Below are 27,327 nucleotides of genomic sequence, written 5' to 3'. Positions count from 1 at the left end.
AAACGAGCACTTCAGTTCATTACAAGACATTTGCATATTTGCAGTATTCGTAAGACCAGAACACACATTCATTATTCCGGGGTTACACTACTTAATCAAGACACAAAGCCAACATTAGAAGTGAACCAAAAGGTGCTTATTGCAACAGAACAAGAAACACTAGCATTGTTCCTGGTACAAACAAAAATCAACTGGTAAAGAACATTATCAATAATGTTACTAATGCTTTTACAACTGGCTAATATTTCTTCTGTTCTGAACAGCTGAATTTTGCATTAATTTGAATCCTATATTAGATCAAAACTGGAGAGTGAAGAATGTCAGAACTGCGAAGAGTTAATCCACAGTTCTTTTACTTCATTAAAATCCGAAAATGCTCCAGATTCTTTTCTACCATTGTACCTTTTTACCACAGGTTCCCCAAAGCTTATGGTGAAGGATTCCCTGACTGAGAATTAATAAGCAACTCTCTACCAGCAATGGAAGTGTATGATTGCTCTGTGCATCAAAGCGAGCAATTACTGCTTCTAGAAGAGTTGGCCCAATAAATTGGCCCAAAATGATTAAATAGAAGTGATAAAAACATTTCCCATAGAATAAGTACCTATAGAACAAATAAACACTCAATATTCAAAGACTCAACGGTTTCATCAGGCTTTAGCTGCTGCACTGAAACATAGCTATTAACAGTACCCTGACTGTGGTAATTTCTTCAAAAACAGACAGAATTTTGCATTCTCGGTTTTGAAGGGCCAACTGTAAAGAAATTAGTGGCTGTGAATCTGTTTGTTCTATGGATTAATATGACTTTGTATCTTGAGTACTTTGAAGACTACAAAATCAAGGCATAGAACATTCTTAGCTCCCTCACCTATGTTAATTAAGATGGCAGTTCCTGATATTTACCTTTTTTCCCCCTATTAAATATTAATTAAAGTATTTACAGTATGAGGAATTACAACTCTTATGTAGTTTTTGATAGTAGGGTTCTTGCAATAAAAAAAAGGTCCACATGTCAGCAAGCTATCCACCTCCCAAATGCCACATTAGTATGTGACATTTTGTTTTATGTTTTAATCTGTCCTTTTGAAAAAGCAAGATAAGGGAAATTTACAAACAAACACCCCCCTCTTCCATGCTAAACAGAAGATATAGATACCTATATTTGGGGGGAAAAAAAAGTAAAGTAAGAAATGAATGGTCCTGAAACGTTCTAAACCATTTTTTCTCTAAATACTTATTGGATGGTTTTCATTAGACAATTACATTTTGTTCACAAATTAACATCAAGAAAATATGCAAACATAAAAATACGTTATACATTATTATTCCAAAGAGGCATGCAGTAATATCTACAGTCCATTGCTAAAAAAAAGTAGGATCAACTACAGCAGTAAGTGTGAAAGACGTACGCTATCTAGAGTTGTCGATAACCCTGTTATGCTTGGCAAAACTCGAAGGGGGGATATTTTTAAACATGGCACACTTCTATTTCACTTGTAAACAGGCTACTTTCCACAGGAAAAAAAAAGTTACACAGAGGACAAAAGTAAGGACAAGCCACCTAAAGAAACAAACGATAAAACAGGGCTTCAAAACAGAGAAGATGAAAGAGCCAAAAGAAGTTAAGTTTTGCTTTGTGCTATAGAATCTTTATATTCAGAGGCACAACAGCAGATGACATTTGGGGCAAACCATTAAAACAGAGTTACTTTCAAATCATGTGCATGTCTGTTTTTGCAGCATTATGATTATGGATTTCTCTCCTTGTTTAAATTGGATAGCAAGGTTTCTACAGGTAACAGTTCGGGTATAACCAACTGTCTTTTACACGCATATCGAAGTACTATCACCCCTAAAGCATTTCTGACATAGGATAAAATAGGAGAGATTAGCAGAATAATCCATATTAGAAACCCACCAGACACACTATTAGTTAAATCACGTCCTGTAGACACAGATCAGACTGTACTACACTTGCAGAACACCTGTCACTACATCAAGGAACTTCTCTGAAGAAGTTAAATACTGTGCCTTGTCTAGCCAGCCACCAGTGCTGGCCCCCTCTCCTATTTTTGTCAGGTATTACCAGCACCACTAGATTCTGGGAGACACTTTATCAATTAAATTACTTTAATGGTCACTTACGACCAATTTCTTTGACAAAGAATGCAGGTCTGCAGGCCTTCCTCTGACAGGGACAGCAGGGAGGGGACTTTACGTACACAAATTATATTTACCAAAACTTTTTGCTGGAATCAATGATTTGGCAGCTTAGATTTTCCCTCTGCAAGACTCCTATAACCTGTTACCATTATCAACCACTGTTAACAAAAACATTAAGCAAGTGTTCACCAGCAAGACACTGAACCATGCCAGTTTTCTTCTCTGAGGCCTGGCTGCACGCAGGTGGAGAACCACGGCTCCATAAGAGATTCTTTTCCTTTCTCTTTTCCAACCTTTTGCTCCCAGCTGCACCTAAGAACAACGCTGCTTAGATGGACAGGGTAAGGGATATCAAAAGTTTTTAATTGGCACATTTGCAGACAAACAACATTTTAACCCCTGAAAAAGGTGGCAAAAATGTTACAGGCCTACTAAACCAAGTGTACCGTACCAAGGCCTACTACCAAGGGTGACAATTGTATCCAGAGTTCAACGTGTGCCAATAGCCAGCATATTTGCTTTATTAAGCTGAAAAATAAGATAAAATAAAGTAAAACAAACCAAAACAAACGCACCATCTTAATATGAGCTCTCCCAATGTCTAATCTACTTAATTCAAGTTTTGGTAAATATACATAGGAGCGAGCACAACTAGCCTTTATTCTACTTGTATATAAATATATAAAAATATAAATGTCATCTTAATTTTAAAAATTTAAATTAATTTTAATAATTTTGGAATACGGTCTGCATTTCAGATTACGAAACACCTTACTTTGTTTAAAAAAGCACTTCAACGCAGCACTCCAGATAACCTGGCGTACTCCAGATCTGCATACCTAGAAGAACTGCAGTTGTTAAAACTACAGGTTGTTTCCTGCTGTAGGACAAAGAACCTACGCTCATCGCAGAGTGATTGCAACTTCCCTTTACTGACACTACCCGGCAGATGTGCCAGCTGGCATGATTTTCTTGTTACAGCAGTGTCTACGTGAATTATATATGTAAACACAAGAAGTCAGATGCCACCCAGTTACTGTTTACTCCAGTCCTGAAAAAGGGCAAAGACTTCACTAGCTACAAGGTTACTGGAAGCTGATGGGCTTTGGAAACTGAGCTAAGCTACGTGTTTTCCAAGTACTGGTTCGAGGAAATATTATGAATAACTGTACTGTTGTAATGCACACAAGAATGGTGAGGACCCATTTGTGAAAAGCTGTGCTGCTTCATTGCTCGAGCTCAGTTTTCAGCCTTTTGTTCCTCTTGCTTGATTTCACCTTAAGGAAGAACAGGAAACCGTATCAAAGAAATAACTGAGCTACAGAAAAAGTAGATCTAACTATTTTTAAGATTCAGCTGAAGCCAAAAAAGCTTAAAAGCACTATGTTCTGTGGTATTGACTGTCCTTTACATGCAGTTAGTAGAATCAATTTGTTCAAAGGTATAACGTATGCTCAGTACCAGCATTTCTTTCAAGAAATACTAGGTATCAGGAAAATCTGACAGAGGTCAAAAAAGCTTTGTTCATTTAATACATTTCTACACAGTGAGATAAGCAGGTTTTCAGCACAAATGTACACTGCATATACACATAAATAGCATTACTAGTTTTTATACAGTTATTAGGCAGCGGCAATCTCATGGGAGTTATGCATCTCCCATGGACATTCTCAACTCCTCTTCATGCTTTATTATACATCTCGGTCATTACTCCATTTTTTGAGACACATTTTAAGCTACAAAAATCATTCCACTACATTAACTCTATGATGACTGCATATCAATCTTTGTTTCCTGGACTCCTCATTGGATGCTCCTTCCCCCAAAACGGGAGATGAAATACATTAACTGACATTTTTGGTGGACTTAAATATTTAATTTTTCTCCTTAGTTTTCTGAAATTTCCCCAATTAGTTCTATTGACCAAACTACAAAACTAATTTTACATCTCTCTTGACTTTTTTTTATACTGTTTTTTTTAATTACAGCCACTGTAGTTACTTTTTGTTACTTTTGCAACCAATGTTTTTAAATGCATCTTTTTGTTTCTGAAACATGACTGAAAAAGCTCAGAAAACCTCTTATTTATGAACTGATTTAGACATCATGATTACTGGATTCTCAGTGTATATACAACAGAGGTTAGCAAATCCGCAGTATGATTTCACTTATCTTTTTCCAATAAAATTTCTTGAATCAAACGGGCTGTTACGAATAGGCAAACCAGGCAAGTAGAGCAGAAGGCAGATTATGCATTGGAACGAATGTAGATGGAAGCTTTTTCAAATATGGCAAATGGAAAGACACCAGCTTGAAAACAAGCTTTTATATGCAAAAATCTATATAAACATATATAAGTGTGTCAATAAGCAAACGACACTTAGGAGGAATATTACTTCCAAAGACATTACGGCATTTTAGACTGTTCGTTAACACAGTACTAGCATTCCCAATACAAGAGCCAATTTTATTTCAAAAAGTAAGGTCACATCAGTAACATTTAAATATGTATTTGAAATTCTAAATAAACCCTTTTATAAAGAAAGCATCTCCAAACCATTTCTGTTGGTAAGAAGCAGTGAAACTGGTTACTTTAAAATTCTTAAATATACTGGATTTTTTTGTGTGTGAGATGCCTTCTCTGAAACTGTACATATGCGGAAGAAGGAAAAAGAAGTTTTTAGCAAATCAGTTTACTGAGAAGTGGGATTAGGGTGCAGTTTTTGTTGAAAAGTTCACTGGCTTTTTAGTAAGTTCAGCTGAGAACTTCAGTAAGTTCAGATGTGAGTGAGGACACTCATCTGCTCTTCTGAAAAAGTCAGCTGTTACTGAAGTTACCGGTTATTTCAGGCATTCTCTTAAAGAAAAATATCAAAAGAACCTTAGCTTAGAAATATCTATGTCCTTGACAAATCCCCTTGAGAAGGAGAGCAGAATTGCAAGTCTGTGGAGTTTTGCATTGTCATTGTCTCTTTGCATTCACTCTTCAATATATAGCCGGAAAAAAGTACTGAACACTTGCGCCAGTCAGGGAGAATTTATTAGCAGTAGCAATGAGAATCCCAAACAGGATCTCTTTTGGGATGTGACCACACTCAATTCACGTATCTGCTACTCTATGCTGATATGGATCACCTAAATTGCAGGTATGCCTCTTTCAATTGTCTGTTCTCTTGAAAGCGTCTTGAGGTGTAATCCATGATTTATTTGGAAAAAAAAATCAAGAACTGAGCAATGAATTACTTGTTAGGTACTGAAATTCTTTCTGTGGGAAAGGAAACGATGGAAAGCCATGTCATTCATTCTTGTAACCAGTCTTGTCACAATCAATATCTGAAATTTTCCATCAGTATCCAGAGATGAAGTTTTCCTTGATTAGTGCAACCAAGAGTGATTTACTGGCTTTTCTGGAAGCAATATAATTCCAAAACCAGGAAACTGAGGTTCTACTTCCCAACAATATGTGTATTTGCAATGTGCATGGAAGGTCTGACTGCAGCATGTACAAACACAGGAATTTCAATCTGGCTTGTGAAGGATCCTGCAACAATACCCCAAGCTGCATAAATTTCTGGCCCTATTTAGGTTAAGTTTCAGGAAACTACATCATCTACACCAAATCCCATTCCTACTTTTTCCCCACAGCTGTTTACAGCTATTGCAGTGAAGACATAAGTCTAAGGTGACTTTGTTGAAAATGGATTTTGACAGTTTTCCTTCCATTAACAAAATAGATTGTCTGGACTTGTTGGAGGTGTCTGTACAGGTGCTGGAAACACCGAGTCCCCCGTCTTTTAGCAAGCATGCATCAGATCACGCTGGACTGGGATGTGCTTACGATAAAATGATGCTTAGGCTGAATACAAGTGAGTGACACTCCTGGAAGTAAAATTATCACTTCTTAACCTAGGACAAGCACTATACGGGCAGAAAGAGAGTGGCTCAGTGAAAAAGCTGGAACAAGGGGAAAAGAGAAAAGAAAGAACAGAAACCAAGTAGGAAAATAGCCTGTCCTCCTCTGTGGATGAAGTTAAGCAATTAGGAACTTAAATGGAAAATACACAACGTAAATGGGAAAGTGACTCCGATAGAGAGCGTAGCTCTGCTGCCAAAACCTGCAGATGGAAAAAAGCTTCCAGACAGCGCTATGATGCATGAACAAATCAATACGTGAAGGATTTTCCTATATAATAAATTCAAATCCCTCATTTACGTTTTTAAAATTGTAGTTATTTTATTGAAATCAGAAAGGGTTTATATGAAACATTATTTCTGAGCTATTTTAAACAGCATTTCCTGTTTATTAGTAGGAAAAAAAGCAAATGTGTGGCTTTGATCAATACAGTTTTTAGAGTCTGGTTTTGTATTTCATTACTGAAGTTTCATTACTAAAGTCTTTTGGCCCAAGATTCCTCTTTAACCTTGCCTACTCAAAAATTCTAAGTCTAATAAAATCTACTGATTTCTAGAGGCTCTGCCCAAAAAGATATTTTTATTATAACTACTCATCAACAGACTGACTAGTAATAGTTCTGTTTGCTGCAGAAAATAATGCCAACGAACTGATTAGCAGTTACTTCTGCACGATAAATCCTCTTTTTCCTCTTTGTGATAAATTCTAGTAATGCAACGTATGGCTATGAGAAATTAGCTTTTAATTTCCTTTGGAAACAATAGTCCAAACAGCCAAATGGCAAGGGAACTTATTAGCTATTTTGTCGTGTTCCTACAACCTAATAATAGGTCATCATCAATATCCAGGTTACTCTTAGATTGGCCCAAGAGTGCAATATCATGACGACCTACTCAAAACAGAGCTTCTGAAAGCCCTCAAACTGACATTACCTTAGTATTATCTATTGTGGTTGACTATCCAAACAATGAAAACGGGTGCAAACGGACAAGAGAATTACAAGGCAGAAGAAAGATGGAAAGCAGTCTGCCTCTGCCACGTGACCATTTCCTAGTAGCTTTCTAGGAAGAAGCAAAGCGTTCAAATTTCTAACACAACTATCAAAAATTGTTCTTTGAAAGAGGTGCAGGAATACTAACACTCCAAATTGATTTGCTACAGAAAGATACTTGCTTCTGCTCTCCAAAATAAGAGATTCTGCTGAACAAACCCAATGGATTAGGTCATTTCATGACCAGGTAGGTGCAGGCAGTGTGCCTACCTCCAGTTCTCTGGAAGACAGCTAGCAGATAATTAGCCCCCTCAATTATTTCACCGTGAGTTTTGACTCTTCATTGACTATGCCTGGTGAATAACATACATACATGTATTTGTTTGAATTTTGTGTCACTCCCTGTAAATTTAGCTTAATTTTAAAAATCATATCCTTATAATAAAAAAAAAAAATCTTTTATAACTCCCATACTAAACTTGGGCGTAAAAGAGAGAAAAACATCCTAGCATTCTAAGCTTTTAAGGAGTTTACATGAAATACTCAACTAACACAAAGATGATGAAAAGCAACCATTATACAGCATAGTTTTCTCCCACCTATGTATTTGTTTTCTTGATTAAGGATGTCCCAGCTAGAAATGTTAAATCACATAGATCAGTTCACTAACTATTCATCTCAGTTTCATGCCAGTTAAATTAATAAAGATCAAACAAAACCCAGCAGAACAGGTCCAAAATAAGTCTTAAAGTAAGCTCAGTTGCCTGTGAATCGTTTCTGAACTTGAAGATGTCTACTCACATCAAAATACACATTAAATAAGTAAATATCACAAGAGATATACAAATACTCTTGAAAGGTAAGCATTCTAATTCATGGACCACTAGTACAGAATTAAACTTGCAAGCTCATTTTCCTTTCTGTAACTGGCTAACTGACCTCTGAATTATGCATCATATTTCTCTACCAGTTCTTTAATGACAGATGAGACACATATGTAAGACAACTGAAAAAGATTAAGTGTTTAAAATTCAAATTTCTCCCCATTTAGAACAGCTTCTATCTCTTCAGTCAACTTCATAACCTACTGTCAGATTCACACTCTATAGGTAAGTTTTCTGCTAGCTTTATGGTAAAGAGAAATTTATTTCCTGCTTACCTCGTTATTGAAAGAATTCTCTTCAATTTTCTCAGTTTCTGCCTCTGCCAGAGGGTTTTTCAGGGTCTGCAAGAACAGTGCAGCCTTCCTTTTGCGCTCTGCTTGTAGTTGCTTTTCTTTCGATTCTTTGGAGGCCTGTGCAAGCTTCTCTCTTGCTGCAGCTGCTAATCTATCCTCTAGTTTTTGCTTTGCTAAGAAAGACAATTAAACATAAAGTTTAGAGCGAGTCACACCTGGGGAACTTACATTTCCTTGAAACAAACACACACACACAGAGTAGCACAAACAACCAAACAGTCCCTCCAACCATTCTCAAACCTTTCTAATACATCCATTCAAAGACATAATAAGGACGTATCAACTTGAAATTATGAAATTCCAAGCATCTTAATTCATAGATATATCATTTGCTTGATGAAAAGCAGTACAGGTGAAGTAAAAGTTTTTAAGCTTAAAGAAAATGACATAAAAATCCAATCCTGAACATTCAGGATACTTGTCCTTTTCTATTTACAAAAGCTATCTAAAAAAGTAGCACTGTAAATTCAGAACCTTTTTCTTGTACTTGTTAAAGCAATGCAAACTCTCCATTTTGCTCTTTCCACAGATCTGATTTTTACCTTCTATTTTCCAGCCCTATTTACATACATCTTAAAATGTTTACACAAAGCGCTGCTCTGGAAATTTCCAGAAACTGTTTCACCATTGTTACAACCAACAGTTATTGTTATGTGATTACAGAAAGAGAATAAGCCAATTTATTTAACTATGCACCTAATGGATATTTTGTCTAACCTTTTTCATCTTACACTTCCACTTTTGTGTTCTGTGCATGTACAAGACTGGGTTTTTTTATTCAGTTGCACAGTTTTTCCAACACACATTTTTTCCAAATGTGTTTTACACTTCATTTTTATTATCATACAAAATATTTCATATTTGCTTTAGATATCACCACAGCATACTTTATGCTACTAAAGTTTACAAAGGAACTGCTACTTAGGAGAAAAAAAAATAATTTTGAAAATGAAGTATTAAATTCCTGGGGCATACTCTAAGAGAAATATTAAGTTTTTAAGCTGGTAAACACTGACAGCATCTCCACTTTATTAAACACTCTTGTCTGTGAAACAGTCTTAGGGAGGAATGGGGGAAATTTGATCCCTCTAAAAGATAATTTCATTCAAATTCACACAGCATACCCTTCTGCCCTTACATACATAAACAGAGTAACAGGAAAAAACCCATCCAAAGACTTAATGGAATTGCATTATAAGAGTACCAAACATCAACAAGGCGTTATTAGTCTATATGGGAGTGCTATATAACTGAAAAATAGCTTGAAGCATTTCATTGTTCTCTGAAGAAGATGACAAATGGACATGCCTTTTTCTGGGCTCTGTTAATGCAACCTGGAAACTAGTAGTTTAGTGTTTTACTCGGAGGTTGTAATGGGAAAACAAAATAAAATTCAGAAAGATCATGCATTAGGGCAAAGTACTCAACTCCAGCGTGTTACAAGTTTGATTTTAGCTGAGCAACCAATGAAGATTTCATTCTTAACAATAAGCAGGAAACTGCGGGAAAAGAAAAGAATTCTGATTCCTGTTAACATGACATAGCGAAGATTCAAAATACCTAAAATGCCATACTTATTCACATGACAGTTTTGCAGATTGCCTGAAGGACTCAATCTTTCATTTTGTTTTCAGTGTAACATGGGATACCTTGTTTAGCTTCCAACTCCTCCTGTGTAAGTTGAGGTTTTTTCTCTTCAGCAGCAGTACAAGGAGTGGTAACAGCTGGAGTATGGTTTGAAGCACTATTAGCATTCTCTTGGCCTTCCTTGCCCTCTTCTTCCTCCTCATCACTGTCATCATCTAGTTTAACACGGTTTTTCTCCAAAGGAAGAAGGTCATTTTCTTTGGCCTTGATTGCAAAGCTTATTGGAGCAAATGATGCTGTGAATGAACGGGTAAGATTTTACACATCATTAGACTACAGTAGAAAGCAGGTTGAATTTCTTGACTTCATCTGTTAGTCATGCAGACTACACCACAAAAAAAAAAGAAACTTGTATCATCCTTACATTATGCTAATTATTTTGGGGAAAAGAACAACAAAATCTTTTTTTTTCTTTTCTTTAAACAAATGTTGGAAACTTCATTTGCCCTGTAAAGATCTATCTCAAAGTCTTTTTCTAATACTTCAGTAGCAGCAGGGAAAAAGAAAGTTACTCTAAACCATCTCAGGAATTACATTTCCTGAAGTGAGATAAAAAATTTCATATTCTGTCCCGAATAAATTTTCGTTTCAGTACTTCTTCTTTTCCCAAATGAACAATCTACTCTTCCAGGCTTAAGATGAAACACTCTGTGCTCAGGCTCCTATCTGACACACTATAGTATGATATGGTCCCTTATGTTTCCTTCACACTAAATCGATGGTTTGCACAACAATAGCATTTGGCAGGCTCACAGAACAGTATTTAAAGTCTTATTTCCATTTATATGAAAATTAATTACTTTGGGGAGTTAACAACATTTCATTACAGGAGATATAAATGCAAAAGCTAAGTACTTTTCCCCAAATGTCTTAGCTAGTCTTGATGTAGCAAGATGGGTGGTCAGCTATTCCTTTCAAGCAACCCCTACTACTCCAACACAAAGAGACAGAACAAAACACTTATGCCAGCACACTCAAAGGAAAAAGAATGCCTGTAAAAAACATGGAATACCATAATAAAAAGGAAACTGTGGATCACTTCAAGCTAGGTTGTATTAATGGATCTTCAAAAAATATTAAGCACAGCTAATATATAACTATATTTAAGTCTGAACTAATCCCTTTGCCTCACAGTTTTCCTTGGAACATTTTTTTGAGAACCATTTTCTGAAACAAAACAAAACAAAACAAAAACCCCAAACAAACCCCAGAATTAATCTCTAATCCATTTATCCAAAAATGCAACTTCTAAGAATAAAGAATGGAATTTCTCACCCATCTCAAGCAAAGCAACGTACTACCATATGGTCTGCTGCAATATTTATCTTTCTCAGGATGCCTTTTGCATATATATCCTATAAGATTTCAATTAGGGAAATTTAAATACAATAATTAGATTATATTTTATAAACCTTGGTATGTAAGCTTTGTATCTTGTAATTCTGGGGTAAGGATATATGCTCAGAAATAAAGAACTTAAGAATTCCAAGAGAAGAGATATTATAATAGTGATTTTCCAACTTTTTCATATGACAAAACAAATCCTAAAATGGGATTTTACTCCCTCAGAGGCAGAAGAAAAATCTAATGTGGATGTTATGTCTGTCTTGCAGGCAAGTACTGTATTTAGGTTACAAGAAAGTGGGATTTGTACCATATTAGAGGAAATGAAAATAAGTTTATAGGAATAGGATTGTCATGAAATGACTCACTGGTTACATTCCATCATCTGAATTTGAGCAGGCAATTATTATTATTAAAGCACGGGCTCCAGTTTGCCATTTATTAACAACACAACAAGAAGAAACAATACCATTTTCTGTTGTGTACTACATTCTCTTTATAGGGCATCTTCGAAGACAGAGAAGATTGCTTCTTCCCTGAGGAAGCTACTCAGCCTGCCCAGAGAAGAAACTGCAGAGTATGGACAGCCAGAAAACCACAGCAAAGAGCTGGCAGCCCATGGAGGGAAAGAAACTGCAGTGAGGAACAGGAAGAGAGAAGAATTCCAAGGGACGACAGGGAAGTAGACAGCCTTATCAGCAATTAAGCAAGCCACTGAAGTGGCAGGAAGGCAGTACCCATCCATGGGAACACAGGTCAAGAGTATTTTTCCTGTTTTGTTTTTTTTTTCAGTGGCTTTCAGTTCTAGTTAAAATATTTAAGTTTGTGGTTTTTATTGCAAAGAAGAAATTTTACGGTATCTTTTCCTGATAGGCCAGGAAATCAGTTGCCAGGTATAAATAATCGCTTCTCCAACTCAGGACACTAATAGCATATTAGCTGGCTTTGTTTGACTGGCTTCCAAGAGATCCTCCCATTTTGTCCCTCTGCTGCTATGACTGCAGGAGGAGAAACATTCCACTTAAGACATGAAAAGGGCCTTTTTTTCCAGCATGACTAACATCCAACACAGGAAGACTGAGCAACTGAGTAATAAGCCTAGTGTACTTCCTCCATATGTATGGTTTCAAATAAGACTACTGCTTTTATTCAGAAGGAATAACTTCTTCCTTGCACAGAGCTTGTAACTGTCAAGTTTAAAATGACAAAAATAAGATTCTACTGAGGTCACTGATGAAAGCCTTCAACTTTGCACAAAACTGAAATAAAACAATTTATTCTGTCAGATCATAAATACCTGATAGTCTGATAAGCAAGAAATATGAAAGCAATCAAATTACTTACTTCAGTCCTTTTTTGATGCTTTCAGTGAAAATATTTTCCGCATGATGAAATTCTTTTCCCTACTTTCCCCCTGGCTTTTTTTTTTTTTTCCCTTAAGTATATGCTAACAAATATTTTCACGCCCAACAAGTCATGCTAACGTACCTTTCACCAATTTACCATCACTGACAGTTTTAGGAGGAACATCCTTTTTAGTTCCTGGAGCTCCCTTAGCACTTGGCTCAGATGCATCTTCAGGTGCATGTTCATCTGCAAATTGAGTCTCACTTGGTGTATCACCGGCAGTATCTGCTGGAACATCTTCAGATGAAGATACTCCCTTTTCAAAAGAAATGTGCAAGCTTACTAACTGGTAGTTCATGAAAGAATTAATGCAGTGTCTGTGGAGCTGCAATTTTGCCAGCCATTTCAAAAATCACATTATCAGCTAATCACATAACAGCTATTTTACATCAATAAGCACTCATAACCAAAAGTCTGCTTCTTACAAATAATGCACTGCTTCATGTAAACCCACAGGCTGCAAAAACTACAGACCTACAGTAAGAATGTGTCGTTACATTAAAACAACAACTGTTTTAAAAATTACGTTTTTAAAATTAGACCCTAAAAGCATATACTTTTTTTCCAAAGTATATTCCTTTAGGTCTTGATCTCCAGGGTCCAGGACAAAATCCATTAAAGTTAATTCACAGCGACAGAATGAAAGCTTGACATTTTTTCCTAACGTACAATTGCATGATCCCTGTAAAACTTGATTTTGTAAAGAAGGTATCAACACAGGTTAAAGTGTTTGATTTGTTCCAACATTTTGCTGAAGAACATTGGGCCTATCAATGTTTTTTGTGGCATTAAATTGATACAGTACAGATGTGCTGAGACTTTCAAAAGAGTAAAGAAATACTGGTTCTACTATTACATGACTGAATCATTCAAGACGACCTCTAAACTCACAGTATAAAAATTTTAAGATGGATATTGTAGACATTAAAAATATTTACATGGTGAGTCAGGCGATGACATTAAGTAATTTAACATTTAAATGAGCCTCTCTCAATAAATAGTTTGGTTGCTTTCCACTGGCTGCTGTTAAGAATACTTAATGTTGAAATACCAGGTATTGAAGAGATCCCTTCATTGCTCCCTGCAGCCATTCCCTGACCAACAGAACTAATTTCTGAAAATCCTCGAAGTGGAAAACCACAAGGAAATCAAGGACTTCATCCTGTATTTACTGAAGCCGGTAGTACAATTTCTTATTAACTTTAATGGCCAAAAGGAGAACAATCAATTGCATTAGTTGCCTATACGTACATTACTAAAGCATAAAGATAATATTGAAATCGTTATTCTAAAAAGTTAAAGAGAATGGCATTATCTACAAAACCATGCAGTAGGAAAATACGCATTGCTACACATGACCTCAAGGGACTTAAACAGTTTCTGCTAGCTTCTTAGCTGTACTCATTTGAACACTTAAAATGAATCCTTTATTATTACACTTTGGTTGGTGTACAATTTCCCCCCAAAATAAATGTTAACAAGTCCTTATTAATTATGTAAGTATTATGAATTCAACCCACTGGTTTGCAAGTAAGAAAATCTAGAATAACAGCCAGCATTGTGGTACAGGACAATTGTGCATTTAATTTGTCAACTGAATAAGATCATATTTACCACAGCTTATCTTTAAACAGTGTTTTCAAAACATTTTTCACTATTAAAACAAAATATTAGTCACAAGAGTTTCAAACAGCAACGAGTATTGAATTTCTTCATTTTCCACAAAGTGATTTTGAGGAGTTTACCCACAGGCCTACCTTCTTCAGTTTAACGCTCCCCAATCTAAGCCTTGAGATGACAAATGACATAGGGCCTAAAAAAAAAATAGCTCTTTCCCATGAAAAGTTAACATCAGATAATGTATTTCTGATACTATTAGCAATCTTTTTTCAGTAAGAGAACAATCTAATGAGATTAGCTAACATGAGAATAGTTAAAAACAAGGACACCATGTCTGGGTATCATCTTCTAATAACATGGACTAGAAGAAGCAAAGCAAGTAGGAAACTGATGTGAGATTTTGAAGCTCCAATACTGTTTCAGTCAATCATGACAGGACTCTTCTTTAACAAAACCTCCCTCAGAAAAAAGCATGTCAGAAAAGTAGCCTAGCTAGTGTGCTACTGTTCTACAAAGAACCATGAGGCACACGAGAAGATATGGTTGTTAAAAAGCTATACCTAACCTTTCTGACAACAGAACACTAGTCCCAATCCTACAAAGCTCTAAACCTCCACAAAGCATAAATTCCCTTTTATAGAAAGCCAAAAGGTTTTCAGGTTGCCATTTTATATTACAAACACACTGAGCGGCTGCTTACACTAAAAAGCAAGAACCGAATATCACACCACCTCACATATCCTTATTTAAATGTTATTCAAAAGTAAAAAGCAACAACAACAACAAAAAAAAGCATTCACATTCTTTGCTGAATAATTTCTCCATAATTTAGTGTTCTATTTTTAAAACATCTCATGGTAACACAAAAGATAAGCAAGGCCTTTTCTCACTTGCATTGCATTTTTAATATACGTATATACAAACACACATGTACCTGACAGTTGTCACTGCTCTCTTTCTGAAGGAAGAACTGTTTTTTAAATTCATAATAAGCATTATACTGGTGCCATGGTTGCAGGAACTCAAATCTGTTAAAAGAAAACTGAATATGTGAAAATGCACGTGAACATAGTAAATACCAACAATCCTTTGCCATCTAATTTTCTCTAGCAAATGGAACGCTAGTTGACGTTTGGAAGCACTGTAACTTATGCCTGAACTTCCAGAGGATACACATTCAAACCATGCTTTCTAGAGACGTTTTTGTTAGGTTGGCTATTTTGAGGATTTGGGCAATGATGCTTTAGCATTACCTTTAAGTAGGTCCCTGAATTTCAATAAAAAACAAATGATAGTACTTCTCTTCTTGAGACCTGCACGTCCTGGTAATATATTTAAAAATGAAAACCTCAACTTTTAAAATAGAAGTTACAATAATGTTTTCTCTTACCTGAGATCATTCTTGGCACGAACACTGGTTTCAAATTTTATCCCATTCCTAGCAACATACTCAGCTAGCTTATCAATAACAGGTTGGATATCTGGGGGTGGAGGTATAATGGCAACCACTGGAGCAATTGTGCTGAAAACATCAAAAGGACATCGTTTTTGTAAATAGAACATAAATAACTGTCAGACTCTTGCTTTAACAAAAAAAACCCCAACCCAAACATTACATAGAGGATTGCTCTCTGGGTTCATTATGCAGTTAAAATAACTTGATTTTCCATCACGCAAAAACTTCATAGTAGCTGAGTAACAATAACCACGTATAATATCAAAGACCAAAGTGGAGGTAATCAAAGCTGTATAAACACTGGCGAACGTTTCCGAGGAATCACCAATAATAGAACCCTTACTAAATACTTCATACTGAAGTGCAGGAAAGAGACCCCTCCAACCGACAAGCAAATCTATATGTGGTACCTTGTAGACGTTGTGGTAGAAGTCAACCCGCTGCTGCTATCGGTTGTGTCTGGAGGAGGTGGAGGTGTAGTACCAGGGGGTGGAGGTACTGTTGCTACCCCTGTAGTGCTCGATACAGTCACCCCTGCAGGCAACGCATTGTAGTAGGTGGCAACATCTATTCCTGGAGGTGGAGGTGCGAGGCAATAGGTTCCATCAGGTAGCATATAGTAACTATAATACATGGCTGCCACAGTTGCTATAAAAAGACATATGTAAGAACAATGTTCTAATTAGAAGAAAAACACCCAATAACAAAAAACCCAAAAACATTATTGCATCAGTACAAATACACTGAGAATCCAGATTCACACAACACACCAATAAATGGTATCTAAGAAATGGTATCTAATCTCTTGTGTAAAAAAAAAAAAACCAAAAAAACCAAAGAAAAAAAAGAATGCTCATGTTAACGCACTTCAGATGAATTGCTCAATGCAAGGTCAGGTTGGACGGGGCTCTGAGCAACCTGATCTAGTTGAAGATGTCCCTGCCCACGGCAGGGGGGTTGGACTAGATGACCTTTAGAGGTCCCTTCCAACCCAAACTATTCTATGATTCTATGAATAAAATATGCGGGTTAAGGGGCAGAATCAGAACGTACTGAAGGTCAGTTGGAAGCCAAATAGGTATGAATAAAGAAGTGAAAGAGAGAAGGCCTATAAAAAAATGACCTGATATGAAATCATTCTTCCTAATCTAATTCACTTCTGGCAGTTTAACTCAGTTAAAACTATGTATGCATTAAGAAAGAAATGCACATACATTAAAAACTAACGTCAAGAAATTAAACCGCTAGTATCACTATATATATATTAAACCACTATACCGTTATATATAGACACACACCTACTTACTGAAACCTCAAAAAGTACACAGGTTTTGCAATTTAACACCAATGCAATGAACAACCGATTTGAGCAAGATTTCCACACTAGAGGCTTCTCTGATTCTAAATATTTATTTCTTGAGACAGTAAAGGCTTATGGCTTGCTTTCTTTCTTTAAGGACAATATTTTATAATGCTTTAATTAGCTTAACACTTTTAAATGGCAGTTACTTCTTGTAAATCTAAAGATTTTCTGCAGAAAGGCGTATAAACAAAGTATTCAGGTAAAATATTTCAAAGGATTTACATTAAGAGTTTACATTTCTGGAGCCAAAGTTTAATCAATGCATTAAATTATAATGAATTATCCTCTTAAAAGTTTCATAAACATTCTTGTGTGGCAGTATTTACTTTCTTCGAAGAATAAGTTATCTATAAGGAGAGCAGAATAAAGATCTGTTAAGTTTTAAAGGCAGGGAGCGGAGTTGCAAACTTAGCTTGTATTGCTACTAAATTATAATCTCCCAGTTTGCATCATATACATTCAGATTCAAGCCTGACACGACAGTAATCAGAAAACTGATGAACATTATTCTATGGAGATACTTATCCTGATTTTAGTCTTTCTTGAAATAACCAGTAATTTTCAATTTCTCCACAGAAATCTTATTTCACTTTTATTAAGATTCTCTTAAAGTTTTAAATAAAAATTACTTCCATGCATATTCCTCTCCATATATTACACTGACAACACCTGTAATCCTTTGGCGGGTTCTGAACCTATACTGCATCAAAATCAACTCAGGTCATTATGGTGATACTTACTCGCAACAACTTTACTAAAAAACCAAGAACTCCATCACCACCACCACCTTGAAGTAATACTACTCATTACCTACAAATTTATATCATCACGAAACCCTACTGTAGTGAAGGCTGCAATATAAATTTTCTTACATCTCAGCAGTGTCAAATGGTAAGTCCCACAAATGAAAGGGTAAGTTCCATTTCTATATTTAAGGAATCAAGGACTTTCAGAATTCTGAACTTTGAAAAGAATTAGAGGCACATAAACCCAATTAAGTTTGACTTCACCTTTTTGAGTATCAGAATTTACAAAATTTGCAGAAGCTTTATACAAGGCCTGCATTAAGCAGCTTCAAAGATAATGGAAACCAGACGCATCCAGAGAAGATAATGTTGCTAAAAATTTCATAGCAAAGTTGATTTTTAGAAGAGATTATAGACAGGACAGTATTTACATTTATCTGAAACAGTTCAAGAAAAATCAAAAATTAAAGATTTAATAATAATTTGGAGATAGGAGGAAGTCTTAGTATTTCAATATCAGGCATGGAAAAAAGCAGCTGAGTATACAACTTTCCACATTGCTCACTTGTAATTTAAATCAATCATTCATTTGTTGTTCTTGTGAGAAAAAAATAAAATAGAATATCTACTCCTTTATTAAAGAATGCCCTCTGTAGCTACGGAACTTAAAAGTTAGTACTCCCTCTCAGATATTTAAAAGATCAATTTCTAACTTTGAATCTTGCATATTCCTGAATTTTATTTTCTATACATAACATTGCACCAGTGCACAGAATAAAAGGTAAAATAATGAAAAGTTATAGGAATTGACTGTATAATAAAAGACTTATTTATTTACCGTAAAACTACTTTCAACTTTAGAACAGAATATTATACTAAAACCTGGTTTTATCACTTCAGTGGGATCCTTCAATTTACATGATTTTACCTCTGCAGATTTTTCCTAGTGTCAGACACTCCAGCAAAACTGTTCAAAGTAGATTTACCATCTGCATTTTGCTTAATATAGTAAGCTTTCTTTTTATGGGAATCTCATGAATTACTTTATAGGACAGTTTTATATTCAACAGAGAAGGCATTCATTAGGTTTCATTAATAGAAATTGATGGAAGTTATCAAAAAACATTAAGGGTATGGTGCTAACCATACTCACAGACTGGAGATTTGGCCTCCCGCCTTGCCCACCCCCTCCACCCCATTTCTGTTCTTCCTAAGCAGCTAACAATTTGACAGACACTCAGTAGAAGAATGCACCTTCAAAGATTCAGGAGATTGAAAAAGAATAAATATCAGTTACGAGTGATTAAGTACGAAGCTAACGTATTTTCTTCCCACAAGCATCCACATACGATTCATCAAGACACACCACCAGCTGCCTAATCACAGTGCACTTACAATCAGAAGAATATTCTGCCTGTGATGTCTGTACAGCTGCCCCATCTGTTGACTGTGGTGTAGACGAGTTATTATCCGATTGCGCTTTGCGCACCAGTGCTGCAAGTGGATGATCAGGGTCTACTACCTTCAAAGGCTGAAAAAATTGTGAAAATAGAAACAAAGATTAAAATTTATACATACTTGATATATAAATCTATCTATATAAATATATATACTTCATAAAAGTACATATTTAAAGCATGATAGAATCAACATAATCTGGAAAGCAAATTTATCTGTTAATAGACATCAATAATATTGTCCAAACACTGAAGTTACTGGTTTTGTAGCTCTCACATCAGAATCAACTTCTTTTTTGAAAATTATTGGAAAACAAAACAAAACAAAAAATACTTTAATGTGAACAGAAATCCATGACATTAAAAAAAAAAGAGAGAAGTGGGTATTACTCTTACTCGTTTACTGCCAAGGCTGGGATAAGACACAGAACCTGACTTGTCTAAATATCAGACACCACCACTGCCATTCCTCTGAAAGCCTCAAATGTGTACAACCATCAGTCATTTCCATTATTCCATCACTGATCAAACTCAGAAAATAAAAATAACTAACACATCCAGCAAAAATTTACATATAATGAGTACTACATTCTGCTGAAATATTTGCTGAAACTATTACTTCATGTCAACATTTTAGCTACTAAAATCTAAAAAGAAAATGCTCTCAGCTTATATACAGAAGGCATCAAATATCAGTCTTTTCAGCTTCAATACAGGCTCTGTGGGATAAATCCTTAAGTGATGCCCTCAATACCAGAGGGCATAAAAATAGAAATATAATTCCCTACAAATGGAAAAATAACAATTTACATACTAGGGAAAAGGTAACTTGAAAGTTTACCAAAACAGACCTAAATTACTAAGACACAGTCTGAGGGGGGGAAAAAGAAAATAAATCTTTGTTAATGAAAGATCTTAACAGCTGCACATTAGAATTTTTGTGCCCATGAATGACATGTTTTACAAGGTAGAAGGTAATTTTAATAGGGTCAAGTACCTTCATGAGCTCTTCAAGCCTACTGCATTTTTTAGATGCAAAGAGACTTGGATGCAGATAATTTCCATCATCGTCATCATCATCATCGTCTTCTTCCTCAGATTTGACTCTCGAGTCTAAATAAAAGCAATGTCTGAATTTTATTTGGGTTTGCTATGGATTTGTATTGGGAGAGAAATACAGTACAGGACAAGCAAGTGTTCTTAAGAAACAACCGTTTTCATAAATCTCCTTATTCACAAAAACAGACACAAGAAGGTATTGCTAGCCATCAATAAAACTAAAACTTAAGTGCACAGGCCAACTTTCTGTTGGACTAGAGCTATACAAGTGTTTCTAAAAGCTCCAAGATCATAGCAGCTCTTCTACCCGAAAGTTTCCCAAAACAATCTTTTCTTTTAAAAATCTCCAATTTAAGCAAAATTTTGAATCATCACATCAATCTCAGCTGCAGGATCACAGCATTGCAACGCACCAAAAAGATGTGGCTATTTTACCAGTGGATGTTTCAATGATTCACATCCTGAAGCCATCCATTTCACAAGCAACAACTTACGTTTTTTCTCATCCGCTTTATTTTCAGAAGGAGCAGCATATCGTCCTTCTTTCATAGCCTTCTGAATGAATTTGTAGTAGGGATTGAGGTAGTGATCAAATCGCAAGAAGTCAAACTGGGAGTTGCGTGCTTGCTTGGCTTTTAGCATAATCTCAAACTGTGCCCCCTGCTTGCAGACAAAGTTTGCAGTTCGTTCTATAATCGCATGCATTTTTGCTGTTGGTGGCTGTGGGAGGAAAACAACATATATTTGTATTTTCATAAGCAGCTTGTAAAGTGCGTTAGAACTCCAGTGGGAATTAGAAAGAGCAGTAGTTCCCTGCCCCCCTTCTCAGCTTTCTCTAGCAACTCAGTTTCATAATCACTTTCAGCTAGTGAAAGTATATCAGCACTAAAAAAAAACAGTCCCAATCTTCCCTAGCTGCTCATTCATTTCCTTTTGCAAGATCCTCTCCTGCTATCAGCACAACTATTTTTGCCATTGCACACCAAACTGAAGAGGGGAACAAATCCTGGTTGAGTTTGATGTGCAAAAGGATTCTTTTAAGCCAGGTACATTCCACAGCCATACGGACACTTCTGCTGGCACAAGACAGAAGACGTGTTTCCTGACACAGCAGTGCCAACTTAAAGTGGCCCTACCTTACAATACCTCAAGGTGCTCTGAAGATTCAACATATATGGTCTTCTTCCCAACAGCTGTCCTTTATTCCGTTATCACTGAATGAGCAAATATTGTCCCCTAACTAGAAAAGCTTGTTACTATGTATTTGCTTGGAAGGAACGTGTTGCATCTTAAGACCAACATAAGAATTGCAATTCCTATGTGCTGTCATATTCCCATAGAGTCACTGAACACGTTAGCAATAAAAGAAAAAAGAAAATTAATAAAGTTAAGCAGCATCCATGCATTTCCATTCCTGAAATCCCACCTAAGGAGCACTGCCAAATCAAACCCAAGAAGTGAAAAGAACAAGAACATAGTCAAAGAAGGAATGAACTTCACCATTCGCTGTCTCTAGTTTCATACTCAGATAGCTCTGTTTTGTCTTGTGCTCAATAAACTGTTGAAACACATACTCTGTGTGCCTATAAAGACTGAAGTGTCACATTAATTATTTGTTTTAGCTTTGCACTTTTTTTGTCCAGATACAGAAGTATGTTGCAAACCTCAGAAAATCTTTTTCAGAAGACTGGAAGCACATGAGACAGTGGTGCTCTATTTAGGGAAAAAAGTCTGAATGTGATCAAACAGCACATTTTTAGAAATTATTTTCAGCCGATTGAATCCTTTACCAGAACAACATGTTCAATATGGAAAATAATTAGCTGTTTCAAGTTTTACTTGTCCCTCTAAAACACTACCAAAGATTATTTTGAGGCCATGAAGTTCTCAACAGACTGATAACATTTTGTGCATAGCCAGTTTCACTATTTAATCATACATCAAGTTTTTCTATTTCTGCGGTTCTTATGCAGAAATACAAAATACACTTAAGGCTGAGAGATTCATAAACAAAGCTGCAAATCAGCAAGGAAGCTCAAAAAAGATTGTATCTGAAATTACTATCTGGTCTCGAATTTGAAACTGATGCCACTATAAGCTCTGGAAAATAGGCACTATGAATATTAATATGCTTTTAATTGACTTCTAAGATTACTAACACCACTCGTCTACAAAACTTTAGAAACTTTACAAAGCGAAAAACATTAAATGGCAAACAGAGATGCAGATATCATAGACATATTCTAGTTTGCTATTACATTTAATAAAAACACTAAACATTTAAACTGAGAAGACCTGTAAAAACTTCTGAAAGTAAGAGTACTTGCCAGAGCAGAGAAAAAGCCCTTCTGGAAAATACTGCAATGACCTAAGCACTATCAACTAGTCAGATATTTTGTTCCAATCTTTAATTAGTATTGTAATTAAAAGGTTTTCATGAGTCAGTCTCCCTTACTGCAAGTTAAGTAACTATCCTCCAATCTCCAGTAACCCTGGAAAATAATTTTAAGTCTTATGTTGCCTCTTGATATTATCATCCAGAGAAAACCAAACAATTTTCAATCTCTCCTCCCAAGTTTAACCGACAATATCCTCCGACAGCCCACTTCCATAGCATCCGCGCGCTTCTTAAAATGCAACGGTCAAGAACAGTCATCTTTGCCCATAACCCTGACATCAACAGTTTTAAGCAGTGGGAGACCTCCTGCATCCTCGACACAACTCTTCTATTTTAAGTTCCAGAATGACATTACTGCTGCAGTTGGCGTTGCCATACACTGAACATTGAACAGCTCACTACAACCCCTGCATCTTTTTTGCAGTAGTGCTGCCTAACTACTTAAGTCTTCATTTAACATTTGCACTTGGGATTGCTCTGTATTACAGGACTATTTTGTATCTGTCTTCATTGAACTGCACCTTGCAGACTGTGATCAAAGCCTCCAAGTTAGCAAGCTGATTCTCAAATTTTATCTTATTTCCAAGCACTACAGTTTCCTCCCCAAAATGATTCAAAGTTTACAAGTGTCCTCCCCCGCCACGACCATCAATGAGTACCATGTCTTTTAACCTGAATGTTAATTAGCAGTTAACTCAGGAGAGACCTAGAACACCACTCTGTCACTTCCACAAATCAGCAGTGGATCTGTACACCTTTTCCAATCACTTGTGGATCGACATAATGGCAATGGAATTTATGAGGTATTTCTCTTTTTTTTTTTTAATGGGAACAGGGTAGTGAGAAGTATTTTTTAAACATGCCTGTAAAACCCCACCAATAATTTACCAGGCTTCTATCCTTCACAGTAATTGAATTAAAAAATACAGAATAAATACATTCACTGGTAAAACTGAATGACTTGACTAGAACAACAACAATAAAAAAATCAAGGCTTACAAAAAAAAATTCTCACAATTCCCAATCCAAGGTCAAGTATAAGTTGTTTCCAGAGCTGCTGTCTAGACATTTTGATTTGTTTTTTTTTAAATCAAAACCAAATATGCCCACATTTGCTTTCTGTTCATTTGAATATACTAGAGTTCAATAGCTGACTGAGAAATTACTTCAGTAAGCCCCACAATGCATTCTGCAACCTACACGTAAAATATATTTTAAGTTTCAGAACAAAATTCAAGCAAAGCAGCTATCTAAACCAGCAAACATTCCTTCACCAGCAGTTACTTTTTGGAAACAGCATCCAAATGCTAAATAAGCAGCTTCTCACTGAGCACTCAACGTTCTTATTCTAAGACTAAAGTATAACTCCTAATTTAAAGGCAATAACATATAAAAATCTTCCCTGAACTCAGAAGTACGTTTGTAAGCACTTAACTAATGAAATGTATTATAAGATTGTAAAGAAAAGCAGAGGAAGTAAAATTAGAACAAGTGAAGTTGCACATTAGATTTGTTAAATAGCTCTTATTTCATATAAAAAACAGAACAGGATAAAAATTTTTAATTAAAAGCTAATGAAGTAGAAAAACACTCTTACACAAATACCCTGTGTTCACCATTGGTTATTCTAACAGAGCTTTGAATCTTTACTGGCCATGGTTATCAAGTTGAGAAGGCAGCCCAAATATAAAATAACACTTTCATGACCACGGTACAGGAGAAAGAATATTATCTGACTTCCCAGTACCTTTTATGAAACTTGAAATAAATTGAAAATCCTCATGGTTACAACTGCACTCAAGCAGGCAACTGTTCAGCTCCCTTCAGTAAAAATACACAAGTTGCAATTAAGTTCACAGTTTACTATGTAGCAAATTCTGGTAACATCACATGAAGGAAAGAGCTTCTATGTGCTAATACTTTCAAGTTATTTCAGAATCTCCTAGAAATAAACTATTGCTTTTCTCCTTGAACAGGCTAGTCTTAAACACAGCCTTTATATTTGATCACTTCCTACCCCATTCCGATTGGGACTCCATTAAAAAGAATCCAGAAAAAAATCATGAACAGAAGCAATCTTCTGGTTTAATGGTCCTTTACATTTGCAATGTCAACCTCGACATCTCAGTAAGTATCCATTCCAAGAACAGCTGCCTTTTTTCTGCATTATCTAAAATAATATCACAAGTGATACTAAATGCACTTAGCGTAAGTACTGCAATAATTTCAGTGTGAAAAAGAAGATTCAAGAGAGTTGATAGACCTCAAGAATTCATGAAAGAACATCTGAAATTAAGCTACTATTTTAGAATCATTTAAAATGTACCACACTAAAGTTAAGGGGGGGATCAGTAAAGCACCATAAACTCCTTGAACATTGACAGAAATGTAGGTTGGGTTAAATGTACATACATACCAGTTCCACATCAGAAGGGACATTCAGTCCCGGAGGGGCAACAAAAGGTTCTTCATTTTCTTCCACGTTTTCTGTCTGAGCTGTTTCTACAAGAAATGACAGAATAAAATACTATAGGACAAAACATGTCAAAGTACCCAAATGTTAACAAAACATTATTAAAATAAAGTACATCTAAAAGGACATGCAACCAAGGAATTTCTCAAATGAAACTATAACCAGCATTTGCACTGAAGACATTTAGATACGGTTCCTCTCCCTGGTGTTATGTGTAGTTTATTTAAGATTGCATAAATTATGTCTTAACAGAGGTATTAGGAAGAATAATACCCTATAAACTTTAGCCCTGACTACAGCGCTGAAGACAAGAAGTGTCAAATCAAATAGAAAACATTCATTTTCATGAATATTACTTTTTGTTTTTACAAGAAAACCTACGCAAAATTAAGAGGAACCATTTTCAATGCACCGGGTGAATCCTTTCCTAACAATGACTAAAATATTACAGATATCCAGTATCTCTAAAGCTGTTAGGACCCATACATCTGGTTTTCTGAATTCAGTTCCCTGTTAATCAACCATTTCAGTCTATGGAAACAAACCTAAGTACTTTCATCAGCTTCCTAACCGTAATGAAAGTTCTACAGGAAGGCAATAGGGAGGCTAAAATCCACTTTCATCACCTACAGGGATAAACCAGTAGTTGCCTTAATAATTGATTAAAAAAAATGTTGCCATTCATCTGTGAGTTCAGTCTGAAGTTGGTATGGTTCCTTTTATACCAAGTTTAAGATATACAAATATTTAACAGATTTATCACATGAACTACTCATCTAAAATAGTTATTCTTTCATAAAGCCCAATTGGTATTACATTCTGTTATTTGGTATACCTGAAACGTTTCTCTGAAAATATTTTGCTTTACAAATTTTTGTAATAATTGAAGTGGAAAGTTTACTTTGTAAAGTAACTTTTAGTATTATCTATTCTACTAGCTTTAAGAGAAAATTTATTCTGGTTTTATCCTGACAAATCAGATAGCACAAACTGCATGAAAACCTGACTATGGGAACTGTGGACACAGACAGCAAAACAGTCTAATCATGCATGAGATGTCATAGCAATTACTGCATACAAGCTCTTACCCATGCAAGAGAGTTAACTTTTTTGTTGCTGTCTGGCAGGTTGTTTTTTTTTAAATGAACTCAAATAGTTTAGCTCCACAAAGGCACACAGAAATTTTAGCATCAAGCAAAGAAGGAAGAAGCAGCAGACAAAGCAGACTAGGACTGGGTTTTTTGGCATCAGCTAACACTTGAATTGTTCACAGAACTACAGCCTGTAATTCACATTACTGTTATCTGCATCTTCCAATACTGGATTTTACTCTACTATGATTTACAAAAAAAAAAAGAATGTGAGGAATTTATAGTCCTGTATTATTGGAAATTGTTACCATATAGCAATCTATTACAAGTCTGTACAGTTCAACTACAGCAAAACATAATACTGATGATTTTATGTTTTTTAAACATAAAAAACAGTACTTTTTGCCCCAAGTACTTTTTCCCCCAAGTACTATCAAGTGTTACTAGAAAATGCCCCTTTGTTATCCATCATTACTAAAAATTTTCTAGAAGATAAAGAGTTTAGCCAGAAAGCTCACAACTGAGACAATGTTCCAATGACCTGCTATGAGGATCTCTACTTCTCATCAGCAGCACTGAGAATTCTCTCGTTACACCGCAAGATTTTGTAATAGCTTAGCATGACACTTCCATGCTGCATCAAGTATTAATTAACTAAATATTAACTTGTTGGAAAACTGGGTAGTTATATCTCTCTTTGCCAATGACTAAGTCGTCACATTTCAGCATTATTCCTAAAAATATTACTTCATTAAGGCTGAAATACATTATTCTACATATCTCATCATTGTAGGAAAGAAAAATAACGTGGAGCAACCCAGACACAACTTGAACTCATGACAGCTCTCTTACCAAATGAAACTGGAATTTTTATTTATTCCTTATACACTTGATCAAAGGTAGATTCTGTAACATTTTGGCACATTTTCACGCAGTTTTGCAAAGGCCTCCTACAATAC

The 27,327-nt window shown here is 35.6% G+C and overlaps 1 protein-coding gene across 3 annotated transcripts in view; it reads right to left on the bottom strand.

Annotated features, from left to right (window-relative positions):
* The window catches only part of SFSWAP (splicing factor, suppressor of white-apricot family), a 50,717-nt gene that overhangs the window by 18,573 nt on the left and 4,817 nt on the right, over positions 1–27,327 (bottom strand). For all 3 annotated transcript variants that reach the window (XM_009335233.1, XM_009335240.1, XM_009335248.1), the window contains 10 exons: positions 25,221–25,306; positions 20,901–21,126; positions 20,345–20,460; positions 19,286–19,421; positions 16,192–16,429; positions 15,716–15,847; positions 15,260–15,353; positions 12,787–12,961; positions 9,957–10,190; positions 8,230–8,420 (listed from right to left, as the gene is read on the bottom strand). In XM_009335233.1, the coding sequence (XP_009333508.1) occupies positions 8,230–8,420; positions 9,957–10,190; positions 12,787–12,961; positions 15,260–15,353; positions 15,716–15,847; positions 16,192–16,429; positions 19,286–19,421; positions 20,345–20,460; positions 20,901–21,126; positions 25,221–25,306 (1,628 nt within the window). The remainder of the gene's footprint in view (positions 1–8,229; positions 8,421–9,956; positions 10,191–12,786; positions 12,962–15,259; positions 15,354–15,715; positions 15,848–16,191; positions 16,430–19,285; positions 19,422–20,344; positions 20,461–20,900; positions 21,127–25,220; positions 25,307–27,327) is intronic.

The sequence above is a fragment of the Pygoscelis adeliae genome, unplaced genomic scaffold (genome assembly GCF_000699105.1).
Source record: "Pygoscelis adeliae isolate BGI_AS28 unplaced genomic scaffold, ASM69910v1 Scaffold410, whole genome shotgun sequence".
In the NCBI taxonomy this organism is placed as follows: domain Eukaryota; kingdom Metazoa; phylum Chordata; class Aves; order Sphenisciformes; family Spheniscidae; genus Pygoscelis; species Pygoscelis adeliae.
The sequence above is the reverse complement of the archived record's forward strand: the minus strand, read 5'-3'. Positions and strand labels throughout refer to the sequence as shown.